This window comes from Monodelphis domestica, chromosome 1 (genome assembly GCF_027887165.1).
Source record: "Monodelphis domestica isolate mMonDom1 chromosome 1, mMonDom1.pri, whole genome shotgun sequence".
Taxonomy (NCBI): Eukaryota; Metazoa; Chordata; class Mammalia; order Didelphimorphia; family Didelphidae; genus Monodelphis; species Monodelphis domestica.
The window spans coordinates 228,601,609-228,617,600 of NC_077227.1; the positions used below are offsets into that span (position 1 = coordinate 228,601,609).

Genomic DNA, 15,992 nt, shown 5'->3' on the forward strand with positions numbered 1-15,992 from the left:
CAAGAGGCGATAAGCACCTAACGAGGATGGAGGTCAAGTTAATGAAGAGGAGTTGGGAGAAATGTCAAGATAGAAAGGACAAGATTTGGTAAATCTATGTGGGATGAGTTAAAGGGAGAAGTCAAAGGATGATGCAGAGATGGTGAGCTCAGTTCACTGGAAGGAACCCAGGAGACATCAGAAATAAGGCAGTACAGGGGAAGGGTGGATTGGGAGAGAAAGAATGTAATGAGATCTCCATGCTGATTGCTACGCATCCGTGCCAGCTCATCCTGTGTGACTCACTCTTCCCCACTCAAAATTAAAGGTGGGTTGGCAGGATTCTCCCTTACTAGTCACCACAGTGAACACCTTTGGGGGCGGTTTAGGTGGGGGTGGAGAGGTGAGATTGTGGGTTTTCTCCATGGTCCTGTTCGAGATTAGGTTATAAGTGCCTGGCGCAGCATGAGGGAAGCTGGATGAATTCATAGTAGGGGAAGGGGGCAGAACAGAGATTTTGAGGAAGTACAATTAGATGTAGTTATGTTGGAGGCAAGTCTCATGGATGGCTAATTCATCACAGTTAGGGGCAGAGTAGAGTCCCCACATTAAAGATGAGTATATAGGGTTTTTTTTTAAACCTTTACCTTTTATCTTTGAATTAATTCTAAGTATTGGTTCCAAGACAAAAGAGTAGCAAGGGGCCACTTTTACAAAATTGGGGCTAAGTGTTTAAGCTAGGTGACTCAGTGGATTAAGAGCCAGGCCTGGAAATGGGAGGTCCTGGGTTCAAATCTAGCCTCAGACACTTCCTAGCTGGGTGACCCTGGGCAAGATACTTAACCTCCATTGCCTAGCCCTTACTGCTATTCTGCCTTGGAACCAATCCATAGTAGTGATTCTAAGATGGGAGCTAAAGGTAGATTTTTTAAAAAAGAAACAGACATAAAGGGGTATGAGGTACAAGAGGGCTGGAAAGTTGGTTATAAGGGGCTTTGATCACCAAACAGAGGGATTTTATATTTGATCCTGGAAGTGATGCAGAGTCTCTGGAGTTTACCAAGTAGGGAGTGACATGGTCAGACTTTTGCTTTAGGGAAATGACTTGGCAGCTGAATGATGGATGACGAAGGTGGGGAGAGACTTGTGGCAGGCAGGCCCACCAGCGGGCTACTTCAACAGTCCAGGAATGAGGGATGAGGGCCCAGGCTCAGAGGAGAGAAGGGGATGTATTGGAGAAATCCTACAAAGGTGAAATTGTCAGGCCTCAGCAATGGATCGGCTTTGGGGGGAGTGATGGATGGTGAGCAGTCTTGATGACTCCTAGCCTGGGAGACTGGGAAGAGGGTAGTGCCGTCCACAGTAATGGAGAAGTTTGGAAGGGGATAGGATAGGGTTTTCTGGGGAAGATATTTGTCCAAAGCATTAATTCCTAAGTATTTGTCTTATGGGTGCTTCCAATGTCTTCCTTAGCGGCTTCCTTGTTCTTGAGCCCCTCCACAAGAGATTAGGCAGGAGGAAATGTTGTGATCAGGTCATTAGCACGGAGGGCCCCAGAAGGCTGGGATGGAGACAGACTGAAATGAATGACCGCCATCTTTAGAAATTGATTTTATTTCTCGTGAATATCAAAACCATGTCAATGGTATTACTACTTGGCTGGCTGGTGGCTCTGGGTAATTTCATGCTTTCAGGGTCACATATTGCCCCATGTGGAGGGAATTGGAGTGACCTTCTATATTTGACTAGCCCTTGAGCTATTAAAATGAACTTTTCACTTCTAAAAATAACCACAGTAGTAGTATGCAAATTTTATGAACCATTTCATTGATGTCATCAGAAAAGCCATTATCACAATCGGTATTAGGCCTATAATAGCTAAAGCATCCATATTGCAGGCCATTCCTGGAATGTGTCCCTCCTTGTCTCTGATTCTTAGAAACCAGATTTCCTTCAAAGCTTAATTCAAAAGCTTCCTCCCACATGAGCCTGTCCCTGATGCTCTCAGCTGCTGGTGCTTCCCCTCACCCCATCCCATTATATTATTGTTGTTTTTTTAAACCTTTAGCATCTGACTTTGAATCAATTATTGGTTCCAAGGCAGAAGACAATTCTAAGTTCTAAGAGGCAGGCAATTGGAGTTAAGTGACTTGCCCAGAGTCATCCCATTATGTTGTAGAACATTTTGTGTATATTTAGAATTATGTAAGCTGTCTTCCTCAAAGGAATAGAAGCTTGAAAATAAGGACTTTTGGAAGCAGGTAGGTGACTCAGTGGATTGAGAACCAGGCCTGGAGATGGGAGGTCCTGGGTTCAAATCTGGCCTCAGACACTTCCCAGCTGTGTGACCCTGGGCAAGTCACTTAACCCCCATTGCCTAGCCCTTGCCCTGCTATCTTAGAGTTGTTACTAAGACAGAAAGTAATTTGTTTTTGGTTTTTTAATTGAATGTTCTTTCTACTTTATCCTGCTAAACCACATGGCACCATCATGCATGGTTTTGCGCTTTTTTGTTTTTTTGGACCATCAGTCAATTTGCAAAGCTAGTCTAGAAGGGAGGTTCTATATCCCCAGTCTTGTGACTTCCTGGACAAGTGGAAGGTGAGGAGAGGAATGCCTCCCTCTCATCCTTTTCTAGTTACCTGTGAAATGCACATCTCCATGAGTTGGATTCTTACCCATGTTCTAGGTTTTCTCTTTTACAATCTCCCAATTCTTCCAAGTTGGGACAAGAATACTGCGCAGCCACTTTAGGGTGATACACATATGTATGAGGTGGGGGTAAGAAGAGAACTAGAAAGAATTATGGCAGTTATAGTGTGTGTGTGTGTGTGTGTGTGTGTATTACATGGTGGAAACATCAATCAACTGTTGGATCATTTCAGCATGAATGCCACGGAAGGGCAAACCATCTACCACCATTCCCACTTCGCCAGTTACTCCACTCCGCACTTTGTGTTTCATTAGGATTTGCAACATCTTTTCTTCCTGGAAAAAATGGGAGACAGGGAAATTTTTTAAATGAATTTAATTATAATCCATATTTCTCTAGCATTTTAAAGCTTACAAAACCTTTCTTTTATAGTAACCCTATGAAATAGAGAGTGTAAATGTTATCTTAATTTTATGGATGAAGAAAATTAAGTTCAGAGGAATTAAATTATTTGTCCAAGATCATACTAATAACCATTAGATAACTGAAATGTTTTTGCATGAACAAAATCAGTGTAACCAGAATAAAAAAGAGAAACTGTTGATTGGGAAAACACTCAGCATCAATTATTTCTGAGTATATCTAAGTATATCTAAGATTCACACATACACACACATACAAACTATATATATATATATATATATATATATATATATATATATGTGTGTGTGTGTGTGTGTGTGTGTGTGTGTGTGTGTGTGTGTATTCCACATATAGGGATTAGGCTGTAGTCCCACAATTCAGAAAATCCAAGTAAAATTTATTGGCTTTCCCTTCATACTAGAGAAGTCTGACCTTATTGTAAAATTTGGGTTAAGTATTTAGTCATAGGCTACATGTAGGTCAATGTTAAGTAAAAATACTAGATGAAAGAGAAATTTCAATATATGAAAGTTAAAAAATAAAACAAAATATTATATAATACTCTACATATATTTTATGTATTTCTGAGTTTCTAGGCTTTTTTTGTGCATGCCATCTGCTGGCCTTCACATGTTGTCTGAAGCTTCTGCAAAATTCCCCCCAAAATTCCCATTTAATTTCTTATGTCAACCCTCAACATATTGAAACTTTGATGAGGAAATTCTCAATGTATAAGGGATATACCTGTACATATATTTTTATTTATGCATATATTTCTGAGATTCCACAAAATTAAAGAATGTGAATACAGTTTTCAAAGTAAGACTCGCAAACTGAAAGCAACTGTGTGAATAAAGACATTGATGACAAAAGAAATGCAACTCCAAAGGTTTCATCACATATTCAGGGAATTGGCAAAGATGCAAAAAGATGAAATAGTCAAAAATTGGCGAGGCTGAGGGAAGACACATATACTGATATACCATCAGTGAAATTTGTAATTGGTCCAAACCATTCTGGAAAGCATTTTAGAATGATACTAAAAAGAGAATCTGGGAGAGAGATGATAATAGATGGACCAAAGGTGGTGACTGGGTGAATAGAGAAGAGGTGACAGATGGGGGATGTGATAGGGGTAGAAATGACAGAGTTTGGCAAATTATTGGATATAAGAGTTTAGGGAAAATGCAGAGTTGAACATTATTGCCAAGGTGATGATGGTGGTACCCTTGACAGCAAACGGGGAAGTTAGACTGGGTCTGAGAGGACAGATAATGAGTTCTGTTTGGAGCATGTTGGGCCTGAGATGTGTAGGGGAGCATATAGTCAGAAATATTCAAAAGGAATTTGGTGATGCAGGATTATAGCTCAGAAGAGAGAATGGGCTGGATATAAATCGAGGATTCGTCTGTGTAGAGATGATAACTGACTAGTGAGGATTGATGAGGCCACTGAGACAGAAGCTGTAAAGAGAGGAGAAGTGCCAGGAGAGAATCTTGGGGGACACCCACGGCTGGGGAGGACAGAACACAGATGATGACCTAGTAAAAAAGACAAAGGCAGGAGGAGAACCCAGAGAGGAGAGAGTATCCAGGGGGAAGCACTGAATCCTCCAGAGACGATGAGGACTGAGAAATCTGGCAATGAAGAGATCATTGGAAACTTTGGAGAGGGCAGTTTCCAGGTAGTTATGGGTTTGGAAGCCAGACCACAGGAGGTTGAGAAGTGAGTGAGGGGGGAAGAAATAAAAATAAAAAAGACAGACAGCATTTCTTAAAAGGAATTTTGCTCTGAAAGGGAAGAAAGATAAAGGACAAGAGCTTGAGGGACTGTTATTTTGTTGTTGTTTAGGATAGAGGAGACCTGGACTTATTTGTAGGCAGTCTGTGGGGAAGGAGTCAGTAGAAAGAGAGAAATTCAAAGTCAGAGAAAGATATTTATGGGGACAGGCTATAGGAGGGAACAAGGGTACCCACAGAGTTGCTGCCTGTGGTAAGAAGAGTCACATCTTTATCAGACACCAGAGTAAAGGAGAGAATGAAGGATAATGGCAAGAGAATTTGAGATCTAGAAAAGGGGAGAAGAGGGAGCTTGTGATGGATGGCTTCTATTTTTATTGATATTCTTTGTTTAATCAGAATTTCACTTCCTAATGATACCCACCCTAATAGAATAATGCTATTATATATGTGATATATAATATATAATATATTAATATATAATATTTACTAATTTAAAGAAAAGAAGTGAAGAAAAATTAATCAACATATTGAACATGCCTGAAAATGTGTATCTTGTTCTGTACCCCAAGACCACCACTTCTCTAGTAAAGCAGGAGGCATATTTTATCATTATCCGCCCTCTGAAGTCATCACTGCTTTGGCCACCATCTTGATCAAAGTCCAGAAGTCTTTCAGTCTTAGTGTCCTTTACATTGTCATGGCTGTCATGTAAATTGTTCATTGGGTTCTGCTCACTCATTCTGCATCATTTTCTCATTCAAGTATGAGGAGGAATCTTTTGCTTAAGTTATGGGTTCAAATTCTGATTTGGGCCTTTAACCTCTCTGGGTCTTAGTTTATTTTTAAAATGAAGAAGTGAATTAGATCACCTCGAGTTCCTTTCCAGTCCTAAATCCATAGTCCTAAAATTGTAAGGTAGGGGAGGTGGTATGGGGGGGGTGTATAAAGTAGTTGTAAATTTATAAAACACCTATTCTAGTTACCTATAGATATGTCTTTTTCCTTCCCAGACTAAATTCCATGAGGAGAGGAACCACGTCTTATTTAAATTTTAAATCTCTGCTAATGCCATACAGTACGCTGAACTCAGAAGACACAATATTTGTTGCCTTCTCTTGGATTGTTTCCAAATGAGAACAATCCAACCCTCTGCCTTCTCATTTTCACTCTTCGTGACCAACGCATGAGAAAGTTCCCTTCAGAAGGGCCAGGAGGATTCTCTATTTTTGTTCTCTTTGTAAAACTTTTACAGGATATGGTACCCTGACCAGATCATCTATTTCCCACAGCCAGGGAATTTGTTTCCTGTTCATTGTTTTAATTTTTATTCTTTATTTTTAAGTGAATCACAATTTTTTTTTAAAATTAGAAAACACTTTTGTAGTCACGGAGTAATTCTTTCTCTTCCTTTGTGGGGCATAACTGACATGAACCTGAAATACCCTATTCTGTGCCATGGAGTCCTTAGGGAACAATTGGCAGCTTAATGATTTACTATAAATATTTGAAGTACAAGTTGGTCCCAAGATCAAAGTATCAGATAACCTAGCGATAAAGTAAGGCATCTCGTCTCCCTGAGTTCAAATCTAGCCTCCAACTCTTTCTAGCTATGAGACCCTGAGCAAATCACTTCACCCTGTTTGCCTCAGTTTCTTCATCTTTCAAATGAGCTGGAGAAGGAAATGGCAAACCATTCCGGTATCTTTGCCAAGAAAACCCTAAACAAAATGTCACAGAGAGTCAGACACAATTGAAAACAACCGAGCAACTCCAGATTTAAAATCTAGTGCTCTTAGCAGCTGCCTAGCAGTTATCTTTGCAGAATCATAAGATGCCAGACTTGGAAGGGACCTTAGAAGATGGAATATGAGAACATAGAACATTAGAGCTGAAAGGGACCTTATAACATGGGATGTTGAAACAAAGAATGTTAGACTCAGAAGAGAGTTGAGAACATGGAATGGATGGAAGAAGCCTTAGAGGACCTTCAGGAAACCTTTCCTGGGCCTCTTAATTCTAGTGCTTTCTCTCTGATGATTATCTCTTTTTTACCCTACAGATGTTGCTTCAACATCTGCATTTATTTATTTATTCATTCATTTGTTTATTTATTTATTAATTTGTTTGTTTGTTTGTTTCTGTATTTGCGTGTCCCTCTCTCATCAGAGAGTGAGGTCCTTGAGCTTGGTGCCTGACACGTAGTAGGTTGACTGACTGATTCAGAGTTGACAGAACTGAAAACCGAGAGTCCTGGAGAGACCTGATTGGGGTCTCATAGCTAGTAGCAGTTCTGTCTTGGCACAATTGGAGCAAGTCCCCCTATGGTGGGGGACTGAAGTAACGGTTGGGGAATGGGGAGTTGGGACTCTCTCTATGGGGTTTTTCTCTTCTTGAAAGTTGCTTCCCTCTGTCTCCTCTATTCATTTTAAAATTGGAGGCAGACAGAGACTGATACTCTGTGGTACAATTGAATGTAATGGACTTCTCCATTAGCGGCAATGCAGTGACCCTGAACAGCTTGGAGGATTCTACGAGGAAAACCACTATCCGCATTCAGAGGAAACACAGTGCGAGTAGAAACACCGAAGAAAAACAACTGCTTCAATCCGTGGGTCGAGGGGAAATGGCTGGGGGTGTAGACTCTGGTGAACATCCCAGTGCAAACACCAACAAGAAAATAGGTTCTGATCAAGGACACAAGTAATACCCAATGACACTGCCCATCGGCTGTGGGGGGGGGGGGGGGGGGAAGGGGGAATAATATGATTCTTGCAACCATGGAATAATGCTTGAAATTGACCAAATAAATAACTACATAAAATGGTGGCAGAGGAGCCTCACGGTGGTTTTGAGCTTCTTTCTGCCTCGCCATCTTGGCCAGCTCCCTATATCGGGGACCACACAGTCTTCCCCCAGACACACACCTATCCAGACAGTCTTATTGGCACGTGCCCGAATGCTCTCAAAAGTAGAGTGTGCCAGGCGGAGGGGGTCGTCCCCGAATGTTAACTGGAAGCCGGGCCAGGGCACTCCGGGCAGCTGCAGCGGCTGGGATGGGGCAGGGCGGGGAGAAAAGGCCCTGCATCAAATGTACAAACAGGGCTTTGCTGTCTTAACCTTTTTTTTTTAAACTAATGGATGGCGGTGAGGGAAGCTCCTGAAATACTCCGCGCTGTTCATGGAAAGCGGGGCTTCCCTAGCCTTTTATTTCCCCTCCACACTGGTAAGGCATCCTCTCCCTCACTCTGGTTTCCTTTGCAGTGGCCTCTGGCCAGAGCCCAGGGTTTGCTGGCTAAGGCAGGGGGGAGGGAGATGGCCCACGAGAAATCTCTCCGAGGACCCACCACCCAGGGCGCTGGACAGGCCGGGCTTTCCCACTCACCCCCATGGACAACACTCGGGAATCTGGGAGGGTTTGGAAGGGGACTAAATAGGAGCAAAAATACGTTAAACAACTCCATTGTCAAGAAGGATCTGGATCAAGAGGGTCAACCTGAGGATGGGAGGAAGCAGACACGGCCTCGGGTCCCAGTCTAAGGAAATGTCAGAGGGAGAGATGCAAAGGCGATATACCTGGAAACTTCTCATCAGGCTTTTGGTTCATTCAGTCACATCTGACTCTTCGGGACTTCATGGAGCGTGGCAATCCATGGGGCTTTCTTGGCAAGGGTCCTGCAGTGGTTTGCCATTTCCTTCTCCAGCAGATCCAGCGGATCCCTTTGTCAGGCAATCCAAAGGTAAGGTGACTTGCTCAGGGTCACACAGCTAAGATGTGTCTGAGGCCAAATTTGAATTTAGGTCTTCCTGACTCCGGACGCAACACCTTGAGCCACCAAGTTGCCTTCTAGACTCACAGATGTTGAGTGACTTGCCCAAGGTCATACGGCTATGAAGCTTTCAGAGCTGGATGCAAGGTCAGATCTTCCTGGCTCTAGTCTTAACAGTTAGCTCTATCCAAAAGTGAAAGAAGGGCTCATTCAGGAGGTCCTGGGCCAGCCTGTTCCTCTGTTAGTTCTTAAGTTGGAGGCTAAGGAACTTCTCGGGAAGGAGATTTCTGATCATGGAGGTCTTAGACTGGATGGTCTCTGAGCTCTCTCCTAATGCCAGCAGCCTAATGAGGATGTCATCGAAATGGGAGATGAAGATCCAGAAAGATAGGCTGGAGTAAGATAAGGACAGTGTTGAGGCTGAGGACAGATGCGGAGTTTATACTTTATTGGGTGGGCAACAGAAAACCATTCAAGAGGTTCAGTTAGGAGGGCAGCTGGGTAGCTCAGTGGATTGAGAGCCAGGCCCAGAGATGGGAGGTCCTAGGTTCAAATCTGGCCTCAGACACTTCCTAGCTGTGTGACCCTGGGCAAGTCACTTGACCCCCAGTGCCTAGCCCCTACTGCTCTTCTGCCTTGGAGCCAATACACAGTATTGACTCCAAGACAAAGGTAAGGATTTTTTTTTAAAAAGAGGCTCAATCAGGTGAATGGCATGATCAGAGGGATGCCAGGTCACCCAGGAGCTGTAGGTGCCAAGATTTGGGCCTCTAGAGAGGCATCTAACCCATCCTTTACTTTATAGATATACCTGAGGCCAACTAGAGATTCAAACCCAGCCCTCCGTCTACACTCCACTAATTCCCAAAGTGTGAGGGAATAAATAGGTCAAGTGGGAAGGAAATAATGACCACACGCTTGGGCTTCAAGCTCCTGCCTGCTGCCCGGCTTCACTGGACGTTTTCCAGGCTCTGGAATGAATGGGGCTCTTCTACTCCCCTTTGATCTGCTGGTTAAAGGTAGGCTGACACCTTCTACCTCTCAGCCCTATTTTATTCAGATGCAAATGGACAAACATTCTTTTTTTCCCCTTAGGTCAATAAAGACAAGAGTAATTTGGGGGGGGAACCCCAAAACTTCTAAAAAGAATGCTTAAAAAAAGAAACCTTTAGAGGTACCACTTCCCCCCCCCCCCTGTCAATGTCAATAAACATTTATTAAAGGGCAGCTGGGTAGCACAGGGTTTGAGCACTAGGCCTGGAGTCAAAAGGACCTGGGTTCAAATCTAATCTGACATTTCCCAGATGTGTGACTCTGAGCAAGTCCCTTACCCCTGTTTGCCTAGCCCTTGCCCTTCAGAGTTCTTACTAAGACAGGAAGTAAGAGTTTTAAAAAATGATGAGGTATTATTTATAAAAACTGTATTATAAAAACTTATATTCATATAAGTTTGAATTTCTTATATTTTAGTACATATTATATGCATTATATTTTTATAATAAATCATTATATTCTTTAAATTCTATTATAAAAAATTATAAAATACTTTTATTATAAAAACATGATGTGGTTGCCATCTGAAAATGAAGCATGATGTATGAGAAAGGCCTACGCTTGGGTCTGAGCCTGTGCCTGTCTGTTTTCCCTGATTTAGTTGGCCTCAGTCTCCTTGTCTATAAAAGAGAGAGAGTAGGGTTAGATGTAGCCAGCACCCACATTCCATGACTGACAGCTAATTTTGGAGACCAGAAGGCTGGCCCCTGGGATCAGCCTTTTCAGGCACAGTAATTGCATCTTGCAACCTACTAAGACCCAGCCAGAGAGAGAGGGAGGGAACTAACCAAGTCAAGATTTGAATTGAAAAAGAAAAGATTATTAGGAAACAAGGGGGAAAGGGCACACCTATGCATTTTACAGTTGAGGAAACTGAAATCTGGAAGGATAATAATAATAATAGCATTTGTATTTACAGTGCTTCAAGGTTTACAAAGAGCGTTATTTATGTAATGTCATTTGATAATTAATTTGCCCATGATCACACAGATAATGGTTATGCAAATGTTGTGGGATTGGGTGCTGAGACAATTGGGCACTGGTCACATGGATACCATTGGGACAAGGGAAGCCAGGTAGGTCAGCGGATTGAGAGCCAGACCTAGAGATGGAAAGTCTGAGTTCAAGTCTGGCCTCAGATACTTCCTGGCTGTGTGACCCTGGGCAAGTCACTTAACCCCCATTCCTACTCTTTACTGCTCTTTTGCCTTGGAAACAATACATAGTATTGATTCTAAGACAGAAGGTAAGGGTTTGTTTTTTTTTTAATTAAAAATAAAATAAAATGAAAGACCAAACCAATACTCAGTATTGATTCTAAAACAGAAAGTAAGAAGTTTTTTTTTTAAAAAAATTTAAAAAAGGAAATGAGGGACCCAAGGTTTCAGGAGAAGCAGGTAAAATGAATGGAGATGCTGATAATGCCCTCCACTGCCAGGACCCCTCCTATTGGCTATGAGTTTTGTTTCTGTTGAGATGGTGGAAGGGAGGAGAAAATATACCTGTTCTGTTGCTAATTGGGCACAGGCATGAGATCCATTGCTGTTGTTTCTATCCCTTATAATAAGCATGCTTTGGATTAAAACATTTATCAGACTGTTGTTTGTAAAGAGGACTGAATACTACTAAGAAAGAGCTAAAAAACAAGCCCAAGTCAAAAGTTGTTTGAGAAATTTATGGATAAGAGGAAACATGGGCCCATTCAACTGTCACTAGAGAGAAATTCCTCAAGGCTGAACCCATCATGTGGGGCTGTAGTAGACACCTGGATGTTTCCATTAAAGAAATGATCAAGGAGCTTTACACTATTACACATGTAAAATTTGTATCAGAGTACTTGCCATCTCAGGGAGAAGGATGGAAAGAAGGTGAGAATTTGGCTCAAACTTTTAAAAAAAGGGATAAAAATTGTTCTTTCGTGAAATTGAGGGAAAATATTTTAAATTAATTTTATTTTAAAATATTAATTTTTAAAACCAATTCATTACTTTTTAATTGATTAGCATTTTTAAAAATTAATATTTTTTAAAAGAAGAAATCATCACAGCGAGTACAGATTCCTGACCCTGTCAAGTGTCTGGCACACTAGATGGACTGCTTGGAAGTACCCCCTGCTTCTATTCCTTCACCTTCTCTTCCAGGTCACAAAGGGACCCTCAATTCCTCCCAAAAGATCTTTTGCCTTCTCAAGTCAGCATTTCTATCAACAAGCAGTCCATCGACAAAGCACTTCCTAAGTTCCAGGCGTGGTGTTAAGAGCCAGAGATAAAAAGAAACAGAACAGAAGCAAACAAACCCCCTGCCCTCCATAAGCTTGGGGAAAGCACACACAGTGCAAGCAGGAATAGACCAAATGCTTGTTAGCTGACTGACCCTCTGGACCAGAGCTCTGCCACCCCTGATGATCCTTGGAACATAAAGAGAACTAGTTATCTGGCTCTCACAGTTTTCTTCTTTTACCATTGGGGATTTCAGACTGATCCAACTCCTCACTGAGGCTTTACAAAAAATGGACTTGGTCAATAATAACCTTAAAAGCATTCACCTCACTGATTATGGAATATTTTCTTATAGTAATGTGTGCTTGTATCTTATCCCTATACTAGAATGTAAAGTCTAGGATCACTGGAACCTATCTATTTTTTTAAACCCTTAAATTCCATCTTAGAATCAATATTATGAATTGGTTCCAAGACAGAAGAGCAGTAAGGGCTAGGCAATGGGGGTTAAGTGACTTGCCCAGGGTCACACAGCTAGGAAGTGTCTGAGGCCAGATTTGAACCCAGAACTTCTAGGCCTGGCCCTCCATCCACTGAGCCACCCAGCTGCTATGTCAGAATAAATTCAAAGACAAAGAGGGTCTTGGGCTAGAAAGTCAGGATTAAGTGACTTGCTCAGTCATGTAGGTAGGAAATGTCTGAGTTCTGTACAGAGTCACTAATACATACTTGCTGAATTGATTTGTCCTACTACACCGTCCTCCTCTCCATGTGCGCTGTGAAGCAGTGAGACAGGTCTTCTTGTTATTCTTCACACAAAAAACTCTATCCATCAATTCTGGACATTTTCACCGACTGTCCTCCATAGGTGGGATTCTCTCATTATCTCCATCTGTCTTCTCTGACTTCCCTAGCTTTTTTGTTAAATGAGTCTCACCTTTTTTTAAGAAGCCTTTCCCAGGCCTCCTCAATCTTAGTTTTTCTCTGAAACCCTCCCCCAAAGATATCTTGACATTTCTCTTTTCGTATCTAGATTTTCCCACGTCATCTCCCCCTGTAGGCGGGGGGAGATATCGAGCTCCATGAGGACAAGGGCTATTTTTTACCTTTCTCAACTGGGCACTTAAAAGGTGCTTCATAAATGCTTGTTGACTTGACTTGTTGACTTCTCTTGTCTCTGTTGCTCCGACTCTCCCTAGGTGTTGAGCCCAGTTCTCTACTTTCATGAAGCTCAGCTTCTGTTTTGTTTAATCCTAGTCTTATTTGTGGCCTCTTGGTAAGCACTTTCTATAAAGCCAGGAGCTATAGATGCTTGATTGCTTCTTGTTTTAAAGGTCAAGCTCCCTTCTGAGGCACCTACAAAATGAGGATGATGATTTATTTACTCCTAAACTCTCTCAGTTTACTTGGAGAGTAGAGATGACTGGCATTCCTTTAATTCAAAGACAGGTCTAGCCTTTCTTGGCTCAGGTCATCAGTTCCGCCCACTTCCCCAGGTTTTCTTTGATGACTTAAGTCTTTGCCAACACTCCCTTCCTCCCTCACCCTCCAGGGAAGTGGTCTTCTGGAATCCTAATAACTTAGTTTGATAATATCAAAAATATGTAAGCATCCAGAAACAATAACACATAATTTCCCAAAACAGAAGAGGAAACCCATTTCTGCACAAAGGGAAAAGCAGGGGAACCGGATGGAAAACCATAATGGTGAATTTTCCATCCGTGGCTGGTTGAAGTCAGACTGGGCTATTTCCTTGCTCTGAATAATTCTTTCTTTTGTGAGTCAGAGATCATATGCAAGAAAGCCCCAAACATTTCCCTATCCCTACTCCCAAGAGCTGGGAAGTCTGAGGTATTAAATACTTATAATTCTTATAAAGTTCTTTATCATATTGAAGGAGATGGAAAACCTGCACTGCCCTAACTTGTAATCATAGGATCACTGTTTTAGAGTGACATAACAGCTTAGAGATCATCTAGCCCAATTCCCACATTTTACAGATGAAGAGACTGAGGCCTAGAGAGAATCTTCAAGATTACACAGAGAGTAAGAGGGAAAGCCAGGATTGAACCTATGTTCCTCTGACTCTAAAGCCTCTAAAGTCTTTCCAGTACAGCTGAACTCTTCCATCTGCAGTTACACAAAATACACCAAGACCTTATTTTATGTGAACTCAACACACATGAATTCAGGTATGCATAAATGACAATTGAAAAAATTAAAGCAGAAAAAGTACACACATTTTTTAAATGACATTAAATCCAAGCCATTTTCCTAAGCAGCAGAAAGTCTCCCAGCAGTTCAGCCAATCACACTCATTCTCCCTTTGAGAAGTGTTAGTGTGAGAAGAGTTAGTTGTTTTACTCCAAACTTCAAGGATCCATGATTTCATCGATGGATATTCCCTCCATCAGTGCTAATTGCTGCAACCTCAATAAGTTCAGAATAAAATCAATCAGTAATGTTTATTAATGAATTAATTGGTGGATGGATGGATGGATGGATGGATGTGTCTACCATTCTAAAAAACACAAAGTCCAAAATGGCAGGTGTAGTTTGTTCAAGTCATGTCTGAGTCAAAGCAATGCTTCCCTTTGTTTCATTGATGCTATTTAGGAGTTGACAGTGGCCCCAAAATATAGGGCAGCTGGGTGGTTCAGTGGATTGAGAGCCAGGCCCAGAGATGGGAGGTCCTAGGTTCAAATCTGGCCTCAGACACTTCCCAGCTGTGTGACCCTGGGCAAGTCACTTGACCCCCAGTGCCTAGCCCTTACCACTCTTCTGCCTTAGAGCCAACACACAGTATTGACTCCAAGACGGAAGGTAAGGGTTAAAAAACCTTAGAAGGTAAGGGTTAAAAAATAATGGCCCCCAAATTGAAGAGTAATGATGCTGGTAGCTCTGGTAAGCCTAAGAAAAGTCATAAGTGCCACAGTATGCTCATATAAAGATACTTATTAAACAAAGGGGTTCGCTACTATGCATAATTTTCAGCTTACACAAAGCGTCTAGGAATGTCTTGTTCTACTACAATGAGGTCCTCCTATAAATCCAATCTAGGTGGCACAGTGGATAGTGAGCTGGACTAGGAGTCAGGAAGACCCTTATTTAGATTTGTGGCCCTGAGAAAGTCACTTAGCCTCTCCCGGCCTCAGTTTCCTCCTCTACAAAATGAGAAATAACGTAAAATGAGAATAAAAATCAGACTTGCCTCTCAGGACTGTTCCAATATGTAAAATGCTTTGCACATCTCAAAGTGCCATTCAAATGCCAGTTATTATCCCTGATTATTCACAATAAATGCCAATGATTATTAGATTGGTTATATTACTCCTGTTTCCAAATGTCAGCTTTTTGCATACTTGACAGCTTTTCAATTCCTCGGCGTCTTTACTTCTCCCTCCCTGGTCCCTTCTTCCATGTGCCGACTTTCAGGCCCTTGTCTACACACGTTCCAACTTGCCAGTCTATCGCCTAAGGTGAAACGCCACTAACACAACAAAGACCTCTAAGTGCCGTCCAGAGTGGGCAAGAAAAAGAGAAATTCATTTGTGCTGGCGTCCCCTCTATTCAAAAGCGACTCTGGCTCACTAATGGTTATATCCCATTACGGTCAAATTCCTCAGCTGGGCATTGTGGGTTGTCCCTAAATGGACCCATTGCCCCCCCCCCCATCTCCTGCCCAGTTCAAGCCCAGTGATCACCTCCCTCCCCCTCCCCCTCCTCTGCCTCCCAGACTCTTTCCAGTCTCTAGATGGGAGTTGGGCTGGGCTGCCATGCCTTGGATCAGGATTTCTCTTTCTGGTAGGAAGGCCCTGCTCTCTTCTCTCCTGTTCGTCATTCAAGGCTCAGCTCAAGTCGTAAAGATGTCCTTTATGAGAGGCAGATTGTTGGTCGTGCTTGTCCCCTTACATCCGACTCTCGGCACTCCTTTTGGGCCTTTTCTCTTTGGAACCGCTTGCCATTTCCTTCTCCAGCTCACTTTAGAGCCAGCGGGGTTAAGCGACTTGCCCAGAGCCGCAGAGCTTCTGTCTGAGGCTGGATTTGAATTCATGAAGACAGGTTTTCCTCCGTGCGAGCTCTATCCATTATAGCCCTAGTTGACTCCCTAGTCTGTGTTGCTTTGTCCTTTATCTGCTCTGCCAAAGCACTTCTG

General features: G+C 42.3%; 1 protein-coding gene across 5 annotated transcripts in view; it reads right to left on the reverse strand.

Annotated features, from left to right (window-relative positions):
* Positions 1 to 1,575: 1,575 nt before the first annotated feature.
* DGLUCY (D-glutamate cyclase) overlaps positions 1,576 to 15,992 on the reverse strand; it is a 118,318-nt gene continuing 103,901 nt past the window's right edge. For all 5 annotated transcript variants that reach the window (XM_001371185.5, XM_056810521.1, XM_007472592.3 and 2 more), the window contains one exon: positions 1,576 to 2,967. In XM_001371185.5, coding sequence (XP_001371222.3) covers positions 2,824 to 2,967 — 144 coding nt within the window. In that variant the 3' untranslated portion in view covers positions 1,576 to 2,823. The remainder of the gene's footprint in view (positions 2,968 to 15,992) is intronic.